This window comes from Scyliorhinus torazame, chromosome 15 (genome assembly GCF_047496885.1).
Source record: "Scyliorhinus torazame isolate Kashiwa2021f chromosome 15, sScyTor2.1, whole genome shotgun sequence".
Classification (NCBI taxonomy): domain Eukaryota; kingdom Metazoa; phylum Chordata; class Chondrichthyes; order Carcharhiniformes; family Scyliorhinidae; genus Scyliorhinus; species Scyliorhinus torazame.
The window spans coordinates 77,090,453-77,116,851 of record NC_092721.1 but is presented as its reverse complement, the minus strand read 5'-3'; the positions used below and the strand labels follow the sequence as shown (position 1 = coordinate 77,116,851).

Sequence of the window (26,399 nt, the reverse complement as noted above, 5' to 3'; positions counted from 1 at the left end):
GCATCGTGCTCTGGTCACCGCCCGGCGCAAACCCCGTTTCGGGCTCTCCTACTATTCCCCCAGAATAGCGGGCGGAATATCGCCCCAGTATTAATCATGGTTATGTATTCAACACATGGTTATTTTCTTTCCACTTGTGACTATTGTTCTCTCGGCTAACTTTCCAGGAAGGCAGGTGCATTAAAACTAACCATTGGGTGCAGGGTTAGTCAATTTATAGTGCACAAGTTGTCTAGTTAGCTTTCAGTGCATCTGAAGTTCAAGAATGTCACAAATCATGTGCTACCCATACATGTGTAGGTCACACTACTATTAGCTAACTTTTGCTTCATGGTCATCACAGATTAAGGGAATCTCCTGACACTAGGCAGTAGTTAGCCATCAATGTAATATTGTGTTCTCAGGTATTAGATCCCCATGCTATGAGATCCTTGTACAACAAGAAATCAAATAGGAGATTTAGTAAATAGTAGTCTTTCTAATTGTCCCAGAATTTATTTATCACAAAACAGGGATCTCTTATTCCCAGAACGAAGGATGACTGATGAGCCATGAAATTGCAGGCAATCTGTGATGGAATCTGTGGTTCCATGTCTAAAAATTGTAGCTCCAATCAAACTTAATGCCTCGTGGTACCTCTGCATTATTATTAGCTGTCTATGCATGACCTCACATTCAACCATCAGGCAAATTCTTTTAACAAGTCTTCTCTTTCCTGGGAATAATTTAAAGTAGGCATCTGAAATCTGGAACTCTCCTCCCAAAATCTGGAACTTACCACTCTACAAAATACTGTTGATGCTGGAACTATTGGCACTTTCAACACCGAAATATGTATTTTGCTCGGAAAAGATATCATGGTATATGGAACAGATGCAGTTCCTGTGTGGATCAGCCCTGATCTAACTGAATCGTAGAGCAGTTGAGGAGTTAAATGGCTTCCTCCTATTACTGCTGTTCCTATGTTTACGACATGACAGAAAAGATGGTCTTGAGTGATACCATAAATGCACCATTTCCAAATTTCAACTTTAATTTCTCCTAACGCCGTTGTTTATATACCAGTTTTTCAGGTTTCTTGTTTGCATATGCGGTCCTGTTCTAAACTAGCTCGAATGAGCCAGGTCATGATCTTGTTCACCAATCAGAATACCCCACTTAAAGAATGCTGCATAACAAAGAAACAGATACTCAGAGGTAAAGCTCCTCACTTCAATGATTCATCTTTCCTTTTATAAGCTTTACAACAAAGCTTCAACAGCACACGAACCACCCAGTTTGAAACACAAATTATTTGTTCATCATTTCTCCTGCTCATTAATTTCCCCTTTCTAGTAAAACCATAGATATTTTGGCAAACTGCTTTCCGCCCAGCAATCAAGAAATCAGAATTATTTGTAAGTTCACCCACAGCTTTAGAGAATCTACTGAAAGCCATGGGATAATGAAGATCAGTGCCGCACAATAAATATATCCAGTATATCAGGTACTGAAATCTGCACCGGTTAGTTCATTTCATTTCATAGTTTGAAAATCCAGCTAAATGTGAACTCACATTTGAGGAAAGAACCGGAATTACTGAAACTGTTTTTGAACCACTATTGTCCCGTGAGAACTGCTTTGTGTGTAATAGTGTTAAGTTAATCAAAGACTAGCCAGGTTAAATGAATTTCACGCAATGATCTAAAGCACTTGCAAATCTACAGGGTAGAAAACAGTTGTCAAGAAATACCTTCGGTGTTGAAAAATTACTTGGTTTTAGCTTCATCCATTTTTAAAAAACACAGAATATGTCACATTCTATTAGGATAACTGTAGTGGTTGTTGCCAATTTTATTCATGTTTATTTTGTCTGGGTATATTACATGATGTGATTTTTAATCATGCACATCAGTTCATTCTTCTTTTACGCAATCCAACAATACTAGTAACGTCATGGCTGTACTATGGCATTCAGCATATTTACATCATCAGCAAAGATATGTACCTAGCGGTAGGTATATCGTCAATAAAAAGCGCATTAAGACCCTATTGAAAGGGTTTCCCTGTCAATTACAGCGCAGAAAGGATTCTATTGCCAGATTTATCCTGTCAATTTAATACAGTAGGTCATATTAACAACACTGCCTTGTCAATAAAACAGTTCTGAATCCTATTAATGGTGCTAACCTGTCAATATCATCTGATTCTTTATTTCTCAGCCTTTCCAGTATCTACAGAATGGGATTATAGAGTTACTCTGTGACTATCTGATGCACTGCATATATAGATTTTAACAGAAATATGATACTTTATCTGAGATCTGACTGTTAAAGTGTGTGGGTCTCTTGATGTATGTGTATATGAGTATGCTTGTAATAAGTGTTAAATAACATGCATATCAAATGAAAACCCATCTTGGAATCAGCCTGAAGGGAGGTAATGAATAGGGTAACTCTGGCATACACTGATTATCTTAAAAAGTACTGTAACAAAGTATTTAATTTCTATGGAGCAATGGAGACTAGCAATTGTGTGTTTTTAACATCACAATGGTGGTATACATCATGCATCCTGTATCTGGATCTGATAGAAAACAAATTGGTTTTGGTAGGTACGGGCCAAGAGAAAGGGATGTAATTCAAGACTACACACTGGAAGACTAGAATACAAGATGGAAAGAGATAGTAAAAATTGCATCAATGTAATATATTTACAACCTCAGAACGTCCCTAAGCACTTTACAGCCAATTAAATACTTTTCAAGTATTTTGATGCAAGAAACTTGGCAATTTGTACACAGCAAGATTCCAGCAATGAGATAATGAAATGATCAGATAATCTGTTTTGGTGATGTAGGTTGACAGATAAATATTGACCAAGATACTCTAGAGAAGTACCTTGCTTTTCTGCAAATAGCATCATGAGATCTTTTTGATCCACCTGAGACACCTTAGTTTAAAATCAAATCAGCATCTGAGTATTTGGCAATCCTTCAGTATGGTATTAGATTATGTGTCCAAGTTTCATGGATTGGGACTAGAGAGCCACATCTTCTAGCACAGAGGCTAGAGTGGCTACCCACTTAGCTGAGACTGAGATTGCAGTACATTTAGAGCCAGGCATCACTACTCTACTGTGCTAGGCTGCCAAACCAGTTTGCCCATTACACAAATACAAGAAAACATTAAATCGTAACATTGCCAAAACAAGACTGAATCATATTCAATAACAGATTTTCTGCTTCATCGGTTCTTTATGGTTTTGAGAAAAGTATGCTTTATGCAGCACAAGAATTGTAAATGCTACATTTCTGAATCAGCCAAATGACTAACTCTTAAACATTAAATACATTTACATGAGAGCAAAAGAAGATAAAAGTAATCGGTTTCAAATAACTTACTTGCTCAAATGTATAGTAGGTTGCATGTTACAAGAACTGAATTTGCATATATTTCAGTATGCATTTTCATCAGTCTAAAAATGTACACCTCTGATAGATACTAAATTATGTTTAGACGCAATGGCCTTGTCAATACTGAAATATATTCACTAGCCATCATCTCACTGAAATATCAAAATCCCAATTACATTTGCTGTTGGAAAATTATTTCACTAAGATGGCTGCTGTCTGGCACTTTTCATAACCAGGGGCAAACTAATTTGCTGGTGTGTGGCTATATTCATACAGTAATCCTTCCCTATCTGATAATACTCTGCTGAAAATTAGAAATGTGAGCCACATTCAAAAAATAAACCTCCCTCTGAAATGAATGACGGAGATGCTTTTGGAGATTCTTCAGTGAGTAAATCAAAATGTGTGGAAGAAAGCAAACAGAGGCATGTAAATGTGGTTTGGAACTGAAGAGGTGCTAGGAAGGATGTGTTGGCTGAAATAATCTTTTTGCTGTATACACAAGAGGTTCGGTACAAGCATTGAGCAGTCAATTTTGCTGCATAAAATAAAAACAAATCATAAAATGTATTTCTGAGCTGATTTGAATTAATGTTCCTAAATATTCCTCCCCTAAAAAGCACAGAATGACAAGAGATAATTTGAAAGTTTTGTGGCTGTTCCTTACAGCTCTCTCTCTGTTTGTGTTTCTCTTTCTCTCTTTGGACCGATATTCTAAGCCTTGGAAAGTGTTGCAAACCTATTCTGATGCCTGAAGCTTATTATCTCTGCTTTGATGTAGAAGTTGTATAAATATTTGTTTTATTGGATATTAACCACATTTAGCCAGGTAAAAGAAAAACTTCTCTCAGATGCCAGCATTCAAATCTTTCCCCCGGCACTAAACTACAATGTTGAATCTGATGGAAAACCCAATTTCCTTTCTTATAAGCATTTGAAAGCTGAAACCATGCAGAACCGACATGCCAACTGGCATTAGCTAGGATGCCATAATAAACATTCTTAAATTCACTTGTGGGAAGTTTAAATAAAATTAGCACATATTAACAAAAGGGACAGAATATTTTAAAACTGTCATAGAGAGGCTGCCTGGTGCAGTGAATTACCAGTGTATGATCACTACTGTGATCTGGATCTGAATCAGTCTAGGGCGATCAAATCAAAGCTATCCCTATCTCAGTTGATTTTAATAGGCCAATTTGAGCAGTCAGAATTGATCTCAGGGTGGGAACGGTTAAAAGCTCAAAATTGCCAATGGATATGCATTAAATTGGTAGTCTGACTCGGGAGCAATTAGGCAAGTTACATTGCTACAGTGGGACCAAATCTTCTGAGGTTGAGGTTAAAGTGCATTATTGAAGCACAGTATAGGGGCCCTTGTTCTGTATCAAGCTGGGATATGCATGCTCCAGAAGTAATGGTCGAAAAGCAGTTTAATTCCTGAAATAATATCCCTCACCCCGAGGTGCACAAGATTTTCTACTGTTCCCCAAAATGTACAATTTAAACAAAGACACAGTTTTCAGGCAAGGGCAGGGTGTAATGGGAGTTCTGGCAGGTCAATACAAAAGTAGTGCAGAGGCGGAGGCAGGACCAGTGTGAGTTGGAGGTCTCCGTTGGGTATAAAAACAAGGCCGTTGGGATGGCCCTTTTCTGAGCAACAAAGTCAATGGTTTAGTTTATGTGCAATGGAGGAGATATCACTGACCACTCAGATGAGTGTAAACTCTCTAAATGTTGTTCAACTGCTTGCTGACCCTGGAACAGATGGCCCATCATGGGCATTCCCTGGGGAAAAATTCTCATTGCTGCTGCCTACTCACATCATATTAAAGGAGTGCACTGAACCACTGAAAACATTGAGTGGCTTCACAATACACAGCCATGGAGATGGCAGCATCTTGGCACCACTACCTGCTAAATATATTCTGCAGTAATGTAGTTCAATATTATGCCTCAGTAAATGTATGGTGAATAGTACCAAGGTCCTTTAGCCTATTCACCTGCCTTCTTGCCACCCATCTATCAGGAAGCACCGATATTGTTAACCCTTCAATAGATTCCTCACAGCTGCACACTGGCATGGCACAAGAGTGTGACTGAAAGAGAGCAAAACAGTAGAGCAGTTAGTGATCAGGAGCACAGTATGCGATGGGGAGTTACAGCTGCAACAACCAGAGCATTGTGCATTTATGCAGATTTGCTCCCCTGACCCTCTACAGTACTCATTGATAATAAGGAGAAAATAGCATGGAGAAAATAGAATGCAGGCATACAAATGTGGTTGAAAGCATTGTCAGATGCATGGCTCACGACCCCTCTCCTTTTACAGCTTTATTGCCAGAATGTCATTCAGAGACACTGGTGATGGAGTTGGTCCGACAGCACCAAGGTTCAGTGACCAGGATGTGAGAACGTTGGCAGAAGAGGTAAAGAAGAGAAGGTAAATTATTTTCCCTGCTGGCCTGCACAACACTCTCACCAAAAAGGTGGTAAACGCATAGGGTGAATATATAAGATCCTTGGTTTAGTGTCGGAAAGGTTTCATGGCTGTTGCATTCTAGCAAGATGGGTTTTCTGACACATAGTCACAAAGGTCCAACTAAAGGGTTGCATCTGTATGCTTCAGCTTAGGTGCGAGACCTGTCAAATGCCTCAACTGTATCACTAAGGTTTGTATGTCCAAACTGCTCATGTAGCCACACACAGTACAGATGTGAAAAGCACTGTCATGTACAGACACATTAAATAGAATTCACCCTGAGGAATTATATATCGGGCCAACATAAATTCACATTATCTTTGGGGTCTATGGAGGGCACATAACAACAGAGAGGCAGCCTGGATGGGGTGGTTCAGCAAGGTTGCAGACAATTTGTTCAGTTAGGGAGACAGCCAGCTTGCTGTCCAGTTGGCTTTCAGTGAATCATCCGCAATCGATGATAAAGGTGGCGTTAAGTGCATTTCGCAACATGGTGGTAATGCTGTCAGTTCAGTCAGCATAAGGCGATGTTGGCATGAGAGTGTAAGGATGGAGTTGCATCATGAAGGGAGTGTGTGTATGGTTAAAGGCAATGGAGTGCATCAGAGCATACTTTCATAATGAGAAGGTCTATACCTAAATCACTCCTTTTGTATGTCTCAGACAAGTCTGAACTCTGCTCCCTCACACTCCTCCTGCCTCTCCAATCCTCGGGCCTGCATTAGAAGGAGAAAGCGATGTCTGAGAAGGAGCTAGCACACCATACTAGCTCACACTCCACCAACTCAGATACCAGCACATCAGACAGATGTCGCGCACGTGTAGAGTCGATGCCACAGGATAAACAGTACCGCACCAGAGTGCAGGAAGGGGTGTCACAAGTCAGAAACATATGTGTACAGTCAGCCATGGAGGAGGGAGGAAAACCACAATGACGCTCCAGTGGATAGGAACATGGAGCCTCAGGTGTCACCTTTTGAGGCGCAATATTTGGACAACCAGATGCAGATATGTGGAATTCCCTGGGCAATGCAAGCTCACACGCAGAGAGTGGTGATGTCCATGGCGATAATGAGATTCACACTGTCCCAGAGGCTCAACTGCATCAGCTCCAACCAGGAGAGATTGACCAATCTCATGGAAAAACACATACAGCAGCACCTGGAGTGGATGCAAGAGCAGTGTCTCAGCCAGGAAAGGATGCAGGCCTCCCTCAGCAGCCTGGATCAGTCCGAACATAGTATGAGCACTGACATTGATGAAATATATGGCGAGACAGCGGCAAACCCTGAACTGGACAGTCGCACTATCGCACAGCAGTTGCTGGAATGGATGACTGCTGTGCACCTGCAGCCAGCCTCATCAACCCCACCGGAGGCCAACCTAGGGCAGAGGATGTAACTGAGGAGCCTGAAGATAAGATGAGCTTCTCAGCACCCTCATCTCCCTCCACCTGTTCAGCCCTCATCTGCTCCACAAGTACCAGTGACCACGGTTGCCTATGCAGACATATAGGCCTTGGGGAACTTCAATGGATGCCTGCATGAGGCAGGTCACCAATGCTTCTCAATGCCATAATAAACAAGGGGCATGATTTTCCATGCCTCCCACCGTGTTTCACTGCGGCAGAGGCAGCCCGCCATTGACTGGCGGCCCGCCATTGACTGGCGGGGCGGATCTTCTGGTCCCACTGCTGTCAACGGGATTTCTGTTTTACTCAGCCCCAGCCACCAGGAAACCCATGGCAGTTACCAGAGACACTGAAGGCAGCATTGTGAGATCCATCTCACATTGACGTAATCAGGACCATGGGTATGGCCATACTTTGGTTTCTTCTTTCTCTGGTCTTCCACTTAAGGTAGCAGCAAACAAAAGGCCAAAGACTGAGATGCTCCTTGCATCATTCATTTTTCACTTCGGCTTACCTTAAAGGGAATGACAATGGTCAGACTCAATGATCAGATGGAGCTCATCAGGTGCATCTCACACGAGTGCTGGGTGCAAGGTGGACATCCGCACATTAGTGTTACACAGTAATCTGAGTGCATATAACACAGGTCGGGATGCCATGAAAGTTGAAGGGAAGATAGCTTGTCTGCTATCCCCAATACTTTGGGTGCTTTTACATTCCAGATGACATAGGTATGAGCTAGGATTTATGGGATGATTGCATATGTTGTCCACTACTGAGACTGGACCATGCGGGTGAATGGATGACAAGGCAATTCAAAGAGCTGGTTTAGCATAGTTGTAGATGCAGCCTTCACAATTTGCATTATCCACAGGCAGATTGGCAAATACAAACAAATCAACTGGTATTATGTGTTAAGTCATAATTCCTGCTGGCAATCTCCTCATTGTGGCCGTGGTTTGAGTAAGCACAAGGTGGCAGCTCTGGCACCTCATTGACAGCCATTGGCGATAAGGTGAAGGGTCCAGGTTGTGAAGGATGTCTCACGCTGTTTGTTTACAATGTATTGAAGTCAATGACTATGAAAGTGATGGTTTCTTCCTTATTTATGTAATTGAGTCAAACTCATTGATGTTGCTTTTCTCTCGTATCGGCTATGGCCCTGAGTAACTGTGGACTCCCTGTCAAAGGTTCAGTGTTAGATGTAAGGAACCTGTGTGAACCTGTTGGGGACTGGGATACATTTGCCAATGAGCGCTGCCCGCACAGAATCAGCCCTGACTACGTGGTCATGCCTCTCAGCTGCACTTCCACTGCCGATCCCCTCATCCTCCTATGTATCATATTCCTGAGAATGGGAAAGGGCTTCCTCCTCTTCATCAGCATCCTTTTTCTCAGATATTGGAGCTCTGGCCGTGGCATTTTTCTCTTCAAGTTGCAGGTTCTCCGCTTTGCAACATTGTGCAGCATACGACTACAATTCTGGATACCCCTTGGTGGGGGGGAGATACTGCAGAGCTCCACCTGCGTCGTCAAGGCATTGGAAGTGCAATTTGAGAATGTCAATAGCCTGCTCTATTCTACTCAGTGTGATCACATAGCTGCTGTTGCATTTACATTTGGATGCAGTTTGGGCCACCGAAAGACAGTCATTAGCTACATCCTTAACTCTTGCCCCCCAGAATCCAACCACAGATCTGTCTATGTGGATGAAAAAGATGATGGAATTTGAAATTTCTCTGCATGATGGAGTAGTCAGCTACCTGGAAACCCTGCACATACTTGAAGCAAAACCTTACTGTGGTCACAAACTGTCTGAGCATTGAGTGAGTGGAAGGGTTGACGATGGTGTCTAATTGCTATATTGGAGCCTTTGATCACCCCCTGCACCTGAGCGAAGCCTGCTAATTATGCAAATGCAATGGGAGGATTTCTCCGTCGGCTGACTCCGGAATTGAGAAACGCAATTGGGCGGCGAATTGGTTTTGACACCGAAACCGTGGTGGGCCCGGGTTTCACGACAAATCGCAATTCTCTGGTGCTTCGACAGCGGCATCAGTGTGTTCTCTGCCTCCACTAGGGCGAATTCCTGACCGCGAGGTTCACTTGTGCTTTTAAAAATTGTAAAATAGACAGCGTGGCTGCTGAGGGAGAGAGAGGGGTACGGAAAGTGTCCAACATCGCTATAGTTTGCTGACGGTTGTGCCGCTGGCCGGGGAGCTTCTTCCAGGGCCAAAGGAAGTAACAGGGGAGTGACCATGAGGTGGGCTGTGGGATCTGGTTGGATGGGCATGAGTATCATTGCTGCAACCTGCAAGGCAGCCATGCAACTGTGCATGCCGCTGACTGCCCACTGTGAACTTAGCGCAAGTGTCTTATGGGTCCCGTCCCCCGCAGCCGACCCATCAGCGCTCCAACGCAACCAGTTGGCTAGGATGAGTGTGTGTGGGAATAGAGTGCGAATATGTGGCTGCAGCTTGTCAGCCTCCCGAGTGTCAATGATGGACCTGGCGAATCCTGCACTGTTTTCATTGGAATCGATTGTGTTCCATGTGGCGCCGGTGATAGCCCCTCCGCGGTCGATGAATTGGTCCAGGCGTGGCGCTACTTTTGCTGTCGTCAAAGTTCATGAATCCTGCCTCAGCATCAACACTTAGCGTCAGAAACGGGGAATCCCATCAAATGACTCTGTTTCTGAGGCACCAAATCAAGGGATAAATTAATACAAAAGCAAATTACTGCGGATGCTGGAATTTGAAACAAAAGCAGAAAATACTGGACAATCTCAACAGGTCTCACAGCATCTGTGGAGAGAGAAGGGATCTAACATTTCACGTGGGATTCTCCGACCCCCCGGCAGGCCGAAGAATCGCCGTGAATCCCGCCCCGCAGGCTGCTGAATTCTCCGGCGCCGGGGTTTTGGCGGGGCGGGAATCGCGCCACGCCGGTCGGCAGCCGCTGGCAGCGGCCTCCCCGGCGATTCTCGGGCTTGCTGTGGGCCAAGCGGCCGCCCGTTTTAGGCCGGTCCCGCCGGCATAAATTAGACCTGGTACTTACTGGCGGGACCTGGCGGCCTCCGGGGTCCGCGGGGGGGGGGGGGGTATCTCGCCCCGGGGGGTGCCCCCACGGTGGCCTGGCCCGTGATCGGGGCCCACCAATCCGCAGGCGGGCCTGTGCCATGGGAGCACTGGCTGCTGTGGACCTACGCCATGGCCGGTGCAGAGACGAACCCACACGCTGGCGCTCTCGTGCATGCGCCAACTCGCGCCAGTTGGCGGAGGCCCTTCGGCGCCAAGCCCCTTCCACACCAGTTGGCGTGGCGCCAACCCCACCGGCCTAGTCCCTCCTCCGCACCTTCCGGGCGGCCCGACGCCGGAGTGGTTCACGCAACTCCTCGGCGCCGGGACCGCCTGTCCCGCCGGGTAGGGGAGAATCCCGCCCTTCGAGTCTGGATGACTCTTGTCAAAGCTTTGCTTTGTCAAAGCAAAGAAATTAAAATACTTGTGTACATGGGCAAACAGGGCATCAATTCCTGCTTTGATGCAGCTGTATGTGGCTGACTGAGAGAATCCAGACAGGTTTCCTGCTGAGCACTGGAAAGAGTCTGGTGCATAACAATTGAGAGCCACAGTGATATTTACAGTCACTGTCAGGGTATGTGGATCAACAAACAGGTTGAAGGTTTTGTTGCACCATGCTACATATGTCGGTGACAAGATCCCGGCTTAACGTCAGCCACCTTCGGCATTTGTTTCAGAGATATGAGGTCCAAGGTCAGTACACCCTTCTCACAGGGTAAAACCTGGTCGTCCTTCCTCTCCTCCTCCAAGATACACAGTGCTGCATCTACATTGTGCCCTGGTGTTCTCCCCATGTCTGGTCACATTCACTTTCCTCGATGGCACCCATGTGTAAAGGCACCATAACCCTGTTGTTTCTTCGGGGGCACTCTCTCCTTCCTGCAACCTGGATGTACGAGTCAGTAGAAGGAAAAGATTTTGCCCTGCCAAGTGCAGGATCCACTCCCCTATTTCCATGGGTTAACACCAGAAAGTTACAAATTACTGTTATGCTACTTCTGTGGCTTTTGCAGCAACTTTTCTACATTTAATATCCAAGCATCTCTCCAAAGTTCAGACCTGCACCTAACTGGTCTGCTCTGGATGTGTCATACTTCCCACTCCCAGCTGACAAAAAGCAGACCTGAACGAGGCAGTAGTTTTATATTGACAGATGTCTTCTTGAAATGTGCATGTCCAAATCTTGATCAACACCATTCCACGCTCCCCCCTGGCATGAAAATGCTGGGGGCTTGGTTTGGGGATGGGATTACATGTTTAAGGTAGTGGATGGGGTGCCAATCAAGTGGACTGCTTTATCTTGGGGGTTGTCGAGCTTCTTGAATGTGTTGGAACTACACTCATCCAGGCAAGTGGAGATCAGATGGTAGACAGGTTTGGGAAGTCAGGAGTTGAGTTACTCACTGCAGAATTCCCAATCTCTGACCTTCACTTGTAGCCACAGTATTGATATGGCTAGCATAGTTAAGATCCTGGCCAATGTTAACCTCCAGAATTTTGATGGTGGGGGATTCAGTGCTGTTGAATGTCATGGGGAGATGGTTAGGTTCTCTCTTGTTGAAGTTGGTCATTCACTGACATTTGTCTGGTGCAAATTTCACTTGAGGCTTATCATCCCAAGTCTGAATGTTGTCCAGGTCTTGCAGCATATGGACACAGACTGCTTCAGCATCTAAGGTGCAAATCATTGTGCAATCATCAGCGAACATCCCTACTTCTGCACTTATGGTAAAGGGACGATCATTGATAAAGCAGCTGAAGATGTTTGGGCCTAGGACACTACCCTGAGGAACTCCTGCAGCGATATCCTGGGGCTGAAATGATTGACTTTCAGAAAGAACAACCATATTCCTTTGCACTAGCTAGGGCTCCAACCAGTGGAAGGTTTTCCCCTGATTCCCACTGACTTCAGTTTCGAGAGAACTCTTTGATGCCACACTCAGACAAAAGAGGGCAGTCACCCTCACAGTTCAGCTCCTTTGTTCATATTTGGGCCAAGACTAATGAGATCTGCTGCCGAGTGACCCTGGTTGAACCCAAACTAAGCATCAATTAGCAGTCTGTTGCTGTATAAGTGCTGTTCCATAGCATTGTCGAAAACAGTGACAAGTTGATTGAACTTCGTAGATATTTTGTGTTATCCTACCAAACTAGTCCACATATTAAGACCATGGACATTTGCTCCTGAAACAAGAAAAATGTAAATGCCAACTGAAATCAAGGAACTGTTAGGTTAGTGTGTCAAGCATGTGTACGTAACTGCACTTCTCAGTACACCTATTTGTGAAAGCACACCATAGTTTGCAATGAGATGAAGTCAGTAAGTTGAAATGCAACAACTAGTATTTACATAGCACCATAAAACAGTTAAAAAAAGTTCAAAGGCACTTCACAAAAACGTAATTGGACAAAAATTGGCACCAAGTCAAAGAAGCCGACATTCGGACAGCAGAGAGAAGTTTTAACAAATGCCTCAAAGGAGGTGAGAGGAGCAGAGAGATTTAGGGAGGTATTTCCACGCCTCCTGGCTTAGACCATTGGAGGCAAGTCCAGCAACAGTGGGCGTACAAAGACAAAAATGCACAAGACAACATCCAGGGCTAGAAAATATTACATGTGGGGTCTGACTTCATTATATGTGGCATGTGAATTTTAGCTGGCAAATTCTAGTTATATGTAGACTATACCTGGCTGCAACGTGCACTGTGCCTGTTAGAACAGAGCTCTGAACATGAACAGGCATTTCAGCTTCTTTTTTGTAAACTTTAGAGTACCCAATTCATTTTTTCCAATTATGGGGCAATTTAGCGTGGCCAATCCACCTAGCTTGCACATTTTTGGGTTGTGGGGGCGAAACCCACGCAAATACGGACAGTGACCCAGAGCCGGAATCGAACCTGGGACCTCTGCGCCGTGAGGCCGCAGTGCTAACCCACTGCGCCACCATGCTGACTTTTCAGCTTCTCAAGCCTTCTCCGCAGTTCAGTTGATTATGGCTTATCCGAACCTAACTCCATTTACCTGTTTTTGTTCCATACCCCTTGATACCCTTATCCAATAGAATTTAATCACCCTCAGTCTTGAAAGCTCCAACTGATCCAGTATCCACAGCCCTTTTGGGGTGAGAGTTTCTGATTTTTCCCACTCTGCGTGAAAATATTCTTCCTGATTCACACACTACAGGAAATAGATTCGCTGTTGTTACCAGATCAAATTCTCATTGTGTTAATATTAGACAGTAATAGATGTGCAGCTGAGGAGTGAATCGGATGGGGGGCATGGCCATTGACAATCTTGGCGGAGGTGGGGATTGGGAGGTGGGGGGCACGGTATTGGAATGTCTGCCTGAGGTTCATGACATTGTGGGAGGGGGGGGAATCTCACATACACTTATGAGATGTCTCAACCTCATTTGGGAGGGGGGGCGCACTCTCTTGAGGGGGTCCGTGGGTTTTCCCTGCCAGGACGTGAGCGGCTGATCATACTGCCACTGGCTAAAAGATCACACCATGGCTGGGGAGAGGGCTGACACTGTCCAAGGTGGGTTCTAACTTCCTGAAGTGGGAGAAACGTGAGGTGCGGGGGGCTTCCCACTGACTGCAGAGGAGTCTTATGCTATTTTGTAATGAGGGTGATATCACAATCTTGGAGAGATTTCATCTCAAGGGGGACATTTCACGGGGCCATGGAGGTTTCCTCCTGAGTGAGGACTGGAATACATCACACTGACTGGTGGATAGGGTTTCTCACTGACAGGATCTTTCACTAATGGACATCTCATACTGATGTGGAGATTCCATCTTGATTGGGGAATTTCTCATTTGGGGGAGTCTCACACTTACAGGGGGAGGGAGAGGGGTTCTCACATTTTCCAGGGAGTTGCTCACTTATAGGGATCTGACACTGACCTGGTAGTATATTTCACACTGATTGGGGATGTCACTCTGACTGGCGGGTCTCTCATTGATTAGAGGGGCGGTACACGAAATGTGAAGGCGGAGTTCTCCATTTGAGAGACTATGTGCTGACGCCGGGACTGAATCGCGAGTGTTCTACAGCCCCGAAAGTGGCGCCAGCCCCGGAGCAATTCAGGACACGTTACTGGGCTAGCACCAGCGCCACATGGAACCAGTGCGATTCCAATGCATTGCAGCGTGTGTTACGACGGGGTCAGGATCAGCACTAGAGAACCTGACAAGCAGGAGCTGCATATTAGCACTCCACTCCCTACACACCCTCATCCTAGCCAAGAAGATGGCATTGTTTGAACTGGAGCACGCCTATCCCATCAATGTGTTGGCTAGGGCAAGAGGGTATCTAGGGGGGTTGGCCTGGGGAGGCACCCATATAACCCGTGGCGTTAAGTTCAAGTGAGCAGTCAATGGCATGAGCCTTGCAATGGTGGTGCATGCCCGCCCACTCCGAACCCACAGGCCACCTCCAGCCGCACCCCGTTACTCCCCCCAGCCCTGGCAGAAGCACCCCCCCGGCCAGAGGCACAACTGTCAGCATACTATAGCAATGTTGAACACTGTTCGTACCCCGTCTCTCTCCCTCAGCAACCACGGCACCCAGTTCCTGATTTTCAATACCACAATTTAAGCTCTCCATCGGTAATTCCACCTGGCGGAGGCAGCGCATCGCGGGCTGCCTGGAGAATACCGGGTCCAGCCCGTTACTGATATGCCAAAGGCTTTTACTGTACACTTTGCATACAGCATGGAACGCATTCACGCCACTGTCGAGGCACTGGAGCATGGCATTCCGCTGAGAACCCGTTGCCGCCCTCAATCTTCGGCCGGCATGTGATTCTCCACCCAATCGCGTTTCACGATTCTGCCATCAATGAACGGTGAACCCTGCCCGAGGTCTCACTCTGATTGGGGACTCACAATGACTGGGAGATTTCGTACTAACTAGAGGTCTCACATGGACAACAGGATCTCATACTCGTGAGGTGGGGTTCTCATAGTGACTCTAAGGTCTCTGATTGATGGGAGGGTTCAAGTTGAGTAAACGTGTCTCACTGACTGGGGTGGGTCTCACACTGTGAGGTCTCAAACTGATTTTGAGTCAGTGTCTCAACCTGACTTGAGGAGGCCTTATTCTGAATTGATAGTGCCTTACACTGACTTGGGGGAACATCACTGACTGAGGAGGTCTCACACTGACTGCGGCAGTTCGCAGTGACTTGAGTGAAAGCAATTGACAGCGAGGACAGGGTTTCACACTGCTTCACTCTACTGCACTGGGATTAGATTCCTGAGTTAACATGACCACATTTGATTTTTGCACAAAGGAAATGCTTTGTGTCAATGCCTACATGGCAATATAACTGTACTCTTCAGCTAATTATGGAATCCTATGTAAAGATTAGTTGAAAGCAATTGAATCCTTTTGATTATTATTTAAATATTGATGTTTATGGGGTGTCAAAAATCATCATGGCACAGATCAGCAATGTCACATTATACATAATACAATCACCTTGGTTTCGGAAAGGATTAGCAGTCTATATTCAAATCACATGATTTTTATATCTGCAAATTGAATAATGTAAAGAGACACAAATTATTGCAGTTTGCTATCAAAAATAGTAAAGGCACCATAAATAAATGCTGCTTTGCTGACAACAGTATTTAACAGTTTTCAAGTACTGAAGTTTTATTTGAAACTGAAATATAACTTTCTGTACCTCACCTGTAATATTTTAGACTGTAATATGAAAGGCTTGACAAACGACTGCTGTACTGGATTTATCTGATTTTCTCTATATCTATTTTTGATATGAAATGAAATGAAAATCGCTTATTGTCACAAGTAGGCTTCAAATGAAGTTACTGTGAAAAAACCCTAGTCGCCACATTCCGGCCACTGTTCGGGGAGGCTGTTACGGGAATTGAACCGTGCTGCTGGCCTGCCTTGGTTTGCTTTCAAAGCCAGTGATTTAGCACTGTGCTAAACATATGCATGATTTTTATTGTATTAATGGTGTTCTCCTGCCCATATGTGTGCAGTTTTGTCAATTACACAACTTCCACAAGAGGAAAGTAACAGTTTCACCCTCAGCTTGTTTTTTGACGAAGGATATCATGTGCCCATGCTTTTCTTATCTGGTGCTACGTTGAACTGAATTTGTCTATAACAGAAGATCTGTGTGTATGCTCATTAAATCTTGTAGAAGTTACAAAAAGATATCATTAGGTCATTCTGCTGCCTCCACAACCAAACCAATATTGAAAATAGTCCAATGAATCCTGACAAGAGTTCCATTGCAGTTACCCGTGGGTATATTGAATAATCTGTCGAAAGATGATGTTGATTTGGCAGAATTGTACTTTGTATAACCATGGGCTTATGGGGAAGCAATGATAAGAAATAGGAATTTTATAAATGTGGATGGAAGTCACTTTTCATCATTTCAAATTTCAACAACCAGCTCCTGACAATGCAACAGTCCCACGAGCTGCCATATTTACGAACTGTCTGTAACCTCAGTCATTAATTGTAAACTCAAATGCTTGTGGCAATATTCACCATCTACTTGAATAAATATGTGGTTTTTAAGTAATGATTATTTGTAAAACAGTCACTGCATTTATTAACTTCTTTGAATAGAGGGCAGCACGGTGATGCAGTGGGTTGGCATTGTGGCCTCACGGCGTCGAGGTCCTAGGTTCGATCCCGGCTCTGGGTCACTGTCCGTGTGGAGTTTGCACATTCTCCCCGTGTTTGCGTGGGTTTTGCCCCCACAACCCAAAAGATGTGCTGGCTAGGTGGATTGGCCATGCTAAATTGCACCTTAATTGGGAAAAAATTAATTGGGTGCTCTAAATTTATTTTTTTTAAACTTCTTTAAATAGCTGATTCTTCTGAATATCTCGTCATTTTCTCATTGCTACTTGTGGGACTCTGGTTCTGTGGAAATTGGCTGCTACTTCCCCTCCATTCCAAGTGGGACTTTTCAAAAGGACTTTACTGGCTCTAAAGTGCTTTGATACATCCTGAGGTTGAGGGGAATGCACACTATATAAATGCAAGATGTGGCTATATGTAATGGCTTGCTATGCCACTTTCATTCCTCACCTTATTATTGATAAGGTTTTATACATCAAGCCAGAAATAACAAATTAATTATAATCAGGAGACATGGACAGGATTCTCCCAGCCCTGGGTGGGCCGGAAAATCCCCGTGACCGGGCCACGCCGCCCCGACGCCGGCACGTGATTTTCCACAGAGCGGAGAATCGGCACCGGCGTGGTTGGCGCTGCGCCGGTTGCTCTACGCGGCCGGCCCGCCGATTCTCTGGCCCGGGTGGCCGAGCACCGTGACAAAAAAACGAGTCCCGCCGGTGCCGTCCACACCTGCTCGCAGCCGGCGGGACCTCTGGTACAAGGGTCGGGTGGCGGCCTGTTGGGGGGAGGGGGGCTCCGACCCCGGGGGGGCCTCCAATGCGGCCTGGCCCGCGATCGGGGCCCACCGATCGTAAAGCTGGCCTCTCTGTCCCCCGGTCTCTTTTCCGACGCGCCGGCCCCTGTACTCCTGCGCCATGTTGCGTCGGGGCCGGCGCGTTGAAGGAGGCCACCGCGCATGCGCGGGTTGGCGTCGGCGCCACTGCGTGAACCACTCCAGCGCCGTGCTAGCCCCCTATAGGGGCCAGAATTACTCCTGGCAGCGGCCCGTTCAAGCGACGATGCTTATGACGCCGTGGACACTGCCGCGGGATGGGAGAATCCCGCCCATAAACTTTTTAAAACATTCCAATTCAATTACAACGGTAGGTGAAAGTATAAGTTCAATGCATCGTCAAGTGTCCCACAAGTGAATCCAAAAGCTATTAACTTAAATGTGAATTTATTCATGCAGTAATGATTTATGCTACTAGCAACTCTTATCTTTTAAATATTGCAGAGTGGCTGGAATAACTTGTTGGCATGTGGTAGTAATAGGGTATTTCATGACTATTTTCTCCGTGCACCTGGAGAAACATATCAGAGACTTACTGTGCAACAATAAACAAGACATTTTGAGATTACATTGGAAACATGATCTATTAACCTATTAACATTGTAATCTCAATGGCTTATTCTTACTCACAATAATTCATATTGCATCAAATGTGAATATTTCAACAGATTAAAGTAGCATCAGATTTAATCAGTTTGTATTTCCAAAAAGACATTTGCCTTCAAGAACCACATTTCCATGCCTGTATCTTTCACCTTTAATCAAAAATATCTATTTGTAGCCATATTTCTAATGTCAGTTGACAAATGCAACCTCTTTGAAATTAATTTAACCAAGGCATCAATAAAAAGGGACAATAAAGCCACTGGATTGTTGCAAAACCCCAACTGTTTAATGAAGGAAAGCAGCTGCGCCTATCCGATCTGGCATGAATGTGACCCCAGTCCTAAACCAACAAGACTGACTCTTAACTGCCCTTCAAAATGGCATAATGTATTAGTACCACCACCCTACCAGGGCAAATTGCATGGGCAACACCCCCTTGTTAGTAATATCCTGTCCCAAGAAGTAATAATAAAAAGTGCTTTTAAATGTTATGTACTACAGGTAGCTGTTGAAATTTCTCTCCCCCATATGAACCAGATACAGTAATAAATCACTAACAAAAATACTTAATGTATATGCATGTGCTGATTGTCGCAAAAATATGCCATGATAAATATAGGAACACGGATTATTAAGGTTGTTCTCATTTATTTGTCGTACTTTCAGTTAACAATGCCTTAAACATTTCCTTCAACCAATTAGATACATCTTGGAATCAATGTTTTTTTCTATCAACATGTATAAATGAATAAAATAAAATTAATCAAAATGCAATAAAACATCAAAAATGTCACATCATTTATGTAAGTATTTTCCTCATATTTAAAATTGTCTTTTTTCTTCCCCTGACAATTGTGAATATTATTTGATGATAATTGAAAATATTTCCTCACCAGTGACAATGATTTAATTATTTTAAAGGCAAATTTGTGTGCTGCAAATAAAACCTCTTATTGTAGTAGAAGCAAATATCTCCTCTTTAAATGTTAATTTGTCTATTAAGAATGGACAACATTTTAGTAAGTACTTTTACAATATGTACATCTATCATTATGTATTGTTACTTTGCACTCTTATCAATGAAACCATGACGTCTTCTGTCAATCTATAAACTGTTACATCTACAGATACATTTCCTCTGAAAATCAATGTGATTCAAAGCCAGACAATAAATCCAAAGTCTGTTCAATTTCAAACTGGCTTGTGGAAATGTTTTTTTTTAGCATCAATAAAACAGACATAACCGGTTGTATTCAGAAAACACAGAAACAATAAAAAGTGGGTTTACAGGGCAAAAAAATGCCATATTTTGGCTAAGCTTTTCTGGGCGCCTTCTGATCCCTAGCCCAATACTCAAGGATCCAATTTATGCTCTGTACAATACGACTTTAGTCATAAATCTTTATGCAGATCAATAACGGAGTCAATACACTTCACACGAGGGAACAAGTTATATTATAGAAATATTGACTTATCATAGATATTAAGTGCCCAACTCTTAAAGACGCATGGCACAATTTGTCAATAACTTTCTGAAAGCAACAGGTCCCACCCAATGAAATCATTAATGACACGATGGTGTATGTATGTGTGTGTGTGTATTTTACCTGAATCAGTGACATTCTTGTTGACGTTACGTCGGTCGGATTTGAACCCTGTCCGGAGAAAGTGTGACAGACCACATGGCCCTGGGGGACGGTCAGGTTGTTGGAGGTGGGCTTCAGGTACATGACTTCTGACCTGGGGGAGCTGAGCGGCAGGCGCGTCTGGTAATCGAAATAAACGGGAGAAGAGGCCAGGGAGGGACTGCTCACCACGTTCATGACATCTCTCTCCTCCACTTCACTCTGGACCAACATGATGTCGTTCTTGTTGATCTTCTTCTTCTTGCTGCTCTTGCCCAGGTGGGGGTGCGAGTATTCGGCGATCCTGCAGTTGTACGTCCTGATCTCCTTGTTCTCCCTCCTACACTTGACGGCGATGGTGACCATGGAGGTCAGCAGGATGACCGAGATGGAGCTGAGGGTGACGATGAGGGGCAGCGACATGTCCCAGTGCCGCTGCTCCTGGTTGACCCGGTGCTCGTCCTTGGGAGCTACCCCCAGGTAGGCCACGATGACCAGGCGGGCCACGGCCGACAGGGACGGCTTGCCGTGGTCGGACACCCTGACCACCAGCTCGGCGCTGGGGGACACGTCCTCCCAGAAAGGCTGGGCCGTGCGGATCTCGCCGCTGCTCGGGTCCATGTCGAAGAGGTGCTGCTCGTTGCCCTCGGCGATCTCATAGGAGAGGCGGCCGCTGTCGCCGTAGTCGCTGTCCACGGCCCGCACGGTGGCCACGATGTAGCCCAGGCCGGCATTCCGGGGCACGTGGATCTCGGCCGTGTCGTTCTGCAGCACCGGCAGCACGATGACCGGCGCGTTGTCGTTCATGTCCAGCACGGTGACCCTGACCGTGGAGTTACTCTCCAGGTGAGGGGTGCCCGAGTCCTTGGCCAACACTTTGAACTCGAAGGACTTGGTCTGCTCATAGTTGAAGGAGCGCAGCGCGTAGATGGCGCCGTTGGACGGGTTGACCGACACGTAGGTGTAGATGGAGACGTCGCCCACCCGGGACGGCAGGATGGAGTAGGACACCGTGCCGTTCTGGCCCAGGTCGGGGTCGTGGGCCAGCACCGAGCCCAGGTACTCGCCCGGGATGTTGTTCTCGGGCACCTGCAGCACGTACACCGGCTTGGTGAAGCGCGGCGGGTTGTCGTTCTCGTCCGCCACCTTCACCGTGAACGAGCGGGTGGCGTTGAGGGGCGGCGAGCCGTTGTCGCGGGCCACGATGGTCAGGTTGTACTCGTCGCTCAGCTCCCGGTCCAGAGGCCGCTCGGTCAGCACCGTGTAGTAGTTGTCGTAGTTCTCCTCCAGTTTGAAGGGCACGTTGCCCAGGACCCGGCACTGCAGCTGGCCGTTGCGGCCGAAATCGCGGTCGGTGACTTTGACCAGGGCGATGACGGTACCGGGCGGCGCGGCCTCGCTGATGGAGCCCTGGTGAACCGACACGAAGGTGACGGCCGGAGCGTTGTCGTTCACGTCGATGACCCGCACCGAGACTTTGCAGTGAGCGGGAATGGAGTTGGGCCCCAAGTCCTTCGCCTGCACGTCGATGTCGTAAATGCTGCTCTCCTCGTAGTCGATTTTGGCGCGCAGTCTGATGGCTCCCGAGTGCGGCTCGATGGCGAAGAGCTGGCGGATCCGCTCCGTCACGTAAGGGCTGAAGGAGTAAACCACCTCGCCGTTGGTGCCCTCGTCCGGGTCCGTGGCGTTCACGTCGATCAGGAAGGTGCCGGGCGCCGTGCTCTCGCTGATCTCCACCGTCAGGCTGGCCTCCTCGAAGGACGGGCTGTTGTCGTTGGTGTCCACCACCTCCAGCTTCACCTGCACCGAGCTCGACTTGGGCGGCTCGCCGCCGTCCAGCGCCGTCACCAGCAGCACGTGGCGGGCCTGCTCCTCGCGGTCCAGCGGCCTCTGGATGATCAGCTCCGGGAACTTGGTGCCGTCGCCGCGGGACCTCACCTCCAGGCCGAAGAGCCGGTTCGGGCTGCTCAGCTCGTAGGTCTGCAAGCCGAACTGGCCGGTGTCGGGGTCGTGCGCGCTCGTCAGGGGGATGCGCGTCCCCGGCGCCGCGTTCTCGGGGATCTCGACCTCGATCTGCTCGGTGGAGAAACTTGGCGCATTGTCGTTAATGTCCAGGATCTCCACTTTGATCATGCACAGCTCCTTGTCGTTGGCGAACACCTCCAGCGAGACGACACACTTGGCAGTCCTTTTGCACACCGTCTCTCGGTCGATGCGCTGCTTGGTGTACAGCAAGCCGCTCTCCCGGTCCACGTCCAACAAATGTGGAGCGGAATTTTCCAAAACCCGAAAGTTCGCCTTCCTCTGCTCGGGACTGGTGGCCAAGCGAGCATCTTTCGCAATGTTCCCGATCACGGTCCCGGGTCCCTGCTCCTCCAGGATGGTGTATTTCAAATTCTTCAAGGTCAGAGCTCCAGTCCAGAGTAAGAGAAAAATCACAATGTGCAGGTACATTCCCAAAAACTTGCTCTTTTCTTTCCTCTTCCCTGCTATTTTTTTGGCCTGCGTATGGGTTGTTAAACCTGTTGATTTACAGCTCGGAAAACAGACGAGCCTGCAGCAGTGTGTGAGCATCGATACACCTTACAGTCATCATTTCAAATCGTGATTGAGTTTGACGACAGGAGTCTCTCTCTCGTCACCATCTTGCATTATAAATCCTTAATGGGTGTAGGGGGGGAATTAGCAATCATGCCGGAACCCTGTTCTCCCCTTCCCTTTAACCACCCCCAAAAGATCTGGCAGCACGGGTCGCGGCACTGCATGCAAAATCTGTCTTTTCCACCACCCCAAATGAAATCCGAGCGTTTGCAAAATGCGGCGCAGGCGATGTTCCAGTTTCAAGGCTTGCGATGTGTTCCTTCCAATTTCACGAGATGCAGCTGCCGAGAATTTTGCATGCTGCACACACACTCACATCGACTGGATGAATATCTATCTGTGTGTGTGCGCGCCTATCTTCACTCAAAATAAGCGGCGGCAGCTGCTTTCTGTGACTCGGACCGCAAGAGAGAGAGAAAAGGGGGGAATAAACGACTCTTATTTTTTTCTTTTCTCCCCCGCAGTCGAATAGCCTTCGCCTGGCACCCCGAGGAATTCCCGTGAAAGTCTCCCCTCAAACGATCAGAGGCAGCACAACAAACCTTCAGTGACACTCAGTGAAGGCAAACAGGATCAAATCTCTGCCCTCTCTCTCTTTCCCTCTCGCGATCTGCGGCAGCCCCCAAAGCTCTCGGTGACACACACACGTTACTTCTTTTCCCTGTTGATCCTCTCCACTTGTGATGAGCAACAGTCTTGGGTCCAGCCTGTGCGGCAGGAGCGCAGGACGTGGTTAACATTCAGAGATGTTGCTTTTGGTGTGTCTGTGTGTCTCTCTCTCTCTTTGCTCGTTCTGTGTGGCTCGCACTCCCCCTCGGTTCGGTGTCCTTTTTGGACATGAACCTCTCGCCGACACGCTCCAGGTCTCTCTCTGCCTTCCCCTCCTGCAAGCTTCGTTAAAACATATAGGGGCTGCACAGAAACCAAAGCCTCTCCGGCCAATGGAGTGCCCGCGTCCTCTGGCACCGCCCAATCCAAGCAACCGCCCTCGGCCAATGGAGCGGCCAACTCTGGCGTCGGAGGCGAGGGGTTGGCGGTGGGGAGTCGGAACCGAGAAAGGTGGGTGTGTGGGGAAGGGGATCGGGGGGGGGGGGGGGGGGAGGTCTCCGACTGGGAGCGAGCATTGCAAAGCGCGACCCCGAGAGCTCGCTCTCGGCCCGCGGGCACGTGCTCCTGCAATTTACATCCTGCAAATCTTTTATGAATGAATCGGGCTCCAGTTGCGCGAAATGGGCTCCAAAAAAAGAAGTGCCTTTCAGAAGCTTTATTTGATTTCTTTTTTAAAAATGCAAGCAGAACATTGATGACGAAAAAAAGTACTTGGGAGGATGACAATGCAGCGGTTGAGGAACGACACCAGAACTGGCTGAAGAAATGAATCTGAACTCACAACAGCGTTTAGTGTACGTCAGTGCTGACGACTGGGGGTTGTGGGGGGAACTAGATACAGGTTAGGATGAAAAATTGTGATCCCCCCTCCTTTACCCCCCCCCCCCCCCACAAAAAAAAATGATCGTCATTGGGAAGAAAACTGCCACAATGTATTCATTTTGCAATATCCTGATGGGAGGGGATGATGCAAACAGGTAGAAGAGGGTGCAATGGTACTGGCGAAAGTAAATGTCTGATCTGTCCGCGGTCTGTGCTGTTAGCGCTCAGCACAGTTTCAGAAGAGCTGTGAGTTACGCAGCACAGATTTCTCCATTGTGATCAAAGACAGAAGTTTGCATTCCCTGTCGTTGTGCAGGAGGGGGGGGGGGGGTGAAATTGCAGCTTAGCTGGTGGGAGTGTCAATATCGGGGAGCCGAGTGTCAACAACAGGGAATGCTCACAATTCCACCCAAGCAGACCTGGCTAAATTGCTGAATGGTTTTGGCAGCGTGCATTCGAGAAGCTGGGCAGTGAGCGCTGGACCTTCCTTCACAGCAGCATTTTCACATTGAATTCGCGATCACGAGTTTCACCGGAACAGTCGGTTAACACATGTCACACATTTCCCTCCAGTCGAAATTGTAGAATATAAAGCACATCAAAAAGAAACCAAAATAGCGTGCTTCCAGTTTATATTCTGCAATTCCGATGTTAAAACTCAGCCAAAAGTTGCGAGTTTTGTCAGCCCATTCAGATGTTGGTGAAAATGCATCTACCCTGAAATACGGCTGGTGATCATCGAACAGCGCAAGGATGGGGGTTGCTTTGTATATGATGCCTTTTTTTTTACAGACGATTGCACAGCCCTCGTGTAGCACGAGTTAACTTGGAAAGAACCGTAGCGTTTTTTTTAAACAAGGCAATGCCACGAAGCACTTGGAAGATTTGAACTTTTGGGGGAAAGGGTGGATTTGAAGTTGTTCACCGATAAACCTACAAGGCAGCCGCGAGTGGAGCGGTCCCAATGACAGGCTCACTTCGAGACAGCGATTTGATTCCACTTGTGGTAACAGCTTATCCTTTCGTCACTGACAGATACAGTGGAGAGCGGCGTATCTCCTATGATTAAATCGCACAGTATTCTGAGCAGAAGGACTATTGTACCATGTAATTTGAACTGCTGAGATATTGCTTTTTATTTCACTGTATATAATAGCTTGCGAGTATTATGTCGAAATAACAGATGGCTGTGAGAGATTGATGAAATGTTGAGGTAACGTTTCTGATACATCTTGATAGGCTATGAGTGTAGCAAAAAACTGAAAATGCTGAAACATCTCAGCAGGTCTGACAGCATCTGTAAGGGAGAGAACAGAGTTAACGTTTCTAGTCTGGATGACTTCGTCACAGATATTTATCCGATTGCGACTTGATTATTTACAAACGAACTGAACCGTGTTATGCCAAGAGTTCATGTTCCCCAGTTTAATTCATAGAACTCGACACATCATTGTCGGAATTCTGAAACCAGCGTGTATTTGGAAAACATGGATAACACAATAATAACAGCAACAAATATGAGCGAAAATCCTCAGCAGAAATTTTGTGAATTTTTTAGGTCGTCCTACACAAGCCTTCCATGAGACCAAGAGATTTCACTTATTTGCTTCACTTTAGAAAATAAAAATCATCTTGTAATGACGTTTTTTTTCACTCATATACTTTAACAATCCCACAATATTGAAGCACATAATTAGTCACGTAATTTTAGATTTGTAACATTAATACTAAGTTTGCAAAGGACGATTCCGGAATTGAGAGGGTACAATTGAGAGGGAAGAGAAGGCGAGAGTTCTTCGATGTAGAAAAAGGGCTGAGAGATGACCTGGTAGAGGTCTTGAAAATGTTGGGGGCTTTTAACAGGATAGACACAGAGGGAATGTTTCCACGTGTCGGGGAGACCATACGTAGGGCCGATAAATACAAGACAGTCACAATAAATCCAACAGGGGAGCCAGAAAACATGTTTAATCAGAACAGAGTGAAAACGTGCAACTTGCTATCACACAGAGTGGTTGAAGTGAATTAAAGTCTTCTAGGGAAGCCAGATAAGTCAATAAATGAGTGAAATAGGAGGCTTATGCTCAGAGGTGAAATACAGTATGGTGGAGGGAGATTCACGTGGAGCATAAACACAAACCTGCTCGGCTAGTGCACTTGTCCCTGTGCTCTCAAATTCTTTGCAGTCAACGTTTAGCTTTAAGAATTAGTAACTTCTGGTGAGCACTTACTCCACGTTCTCCCAGCAAAGGAGTTGCGCTTGGAGGGTGCTTGGCTTACATTTAGTCATGGATGGTCATG

General features: G+C 46.4%; 1 protein-coding gene across 6 annotated transcripts in view; it reads right to left on the bottom strand.

The window, feature by feature from the left end:
* The window catches only part of pcdh17 (protocadherin 17), a 202,537-nt gene extending 178,819 nt beyond the window's left edge, over nucleotides 1-23,718 (bottom strand). For 3 of the 6 annotated variants that reach the window (XR_011935139.1, XM_072476313.1, XM_072476315.1), the window contains exon 1: nucleotides 20,049-23,718. Coding sequence is in view for 5 of the 6 variants with exons in the window: in XM_072476313.1 (XP_072332414.1) it covers nucleotides 20,049-22,640 (2,592 nt within the window). In the remaining variant the exon portion in view is untranslated. The remainder of the gene's footprint in view (nucleotides 1-20,048) is intronic. The other 3 variants (XM_072476312.1, XM_072476310.1, XM_072476311.1) reach the window with 3 other exon arrangements.
* Between the last annotated feature and the right edge of the window lie 2,681 nt (nucleotides 23,719-26,399).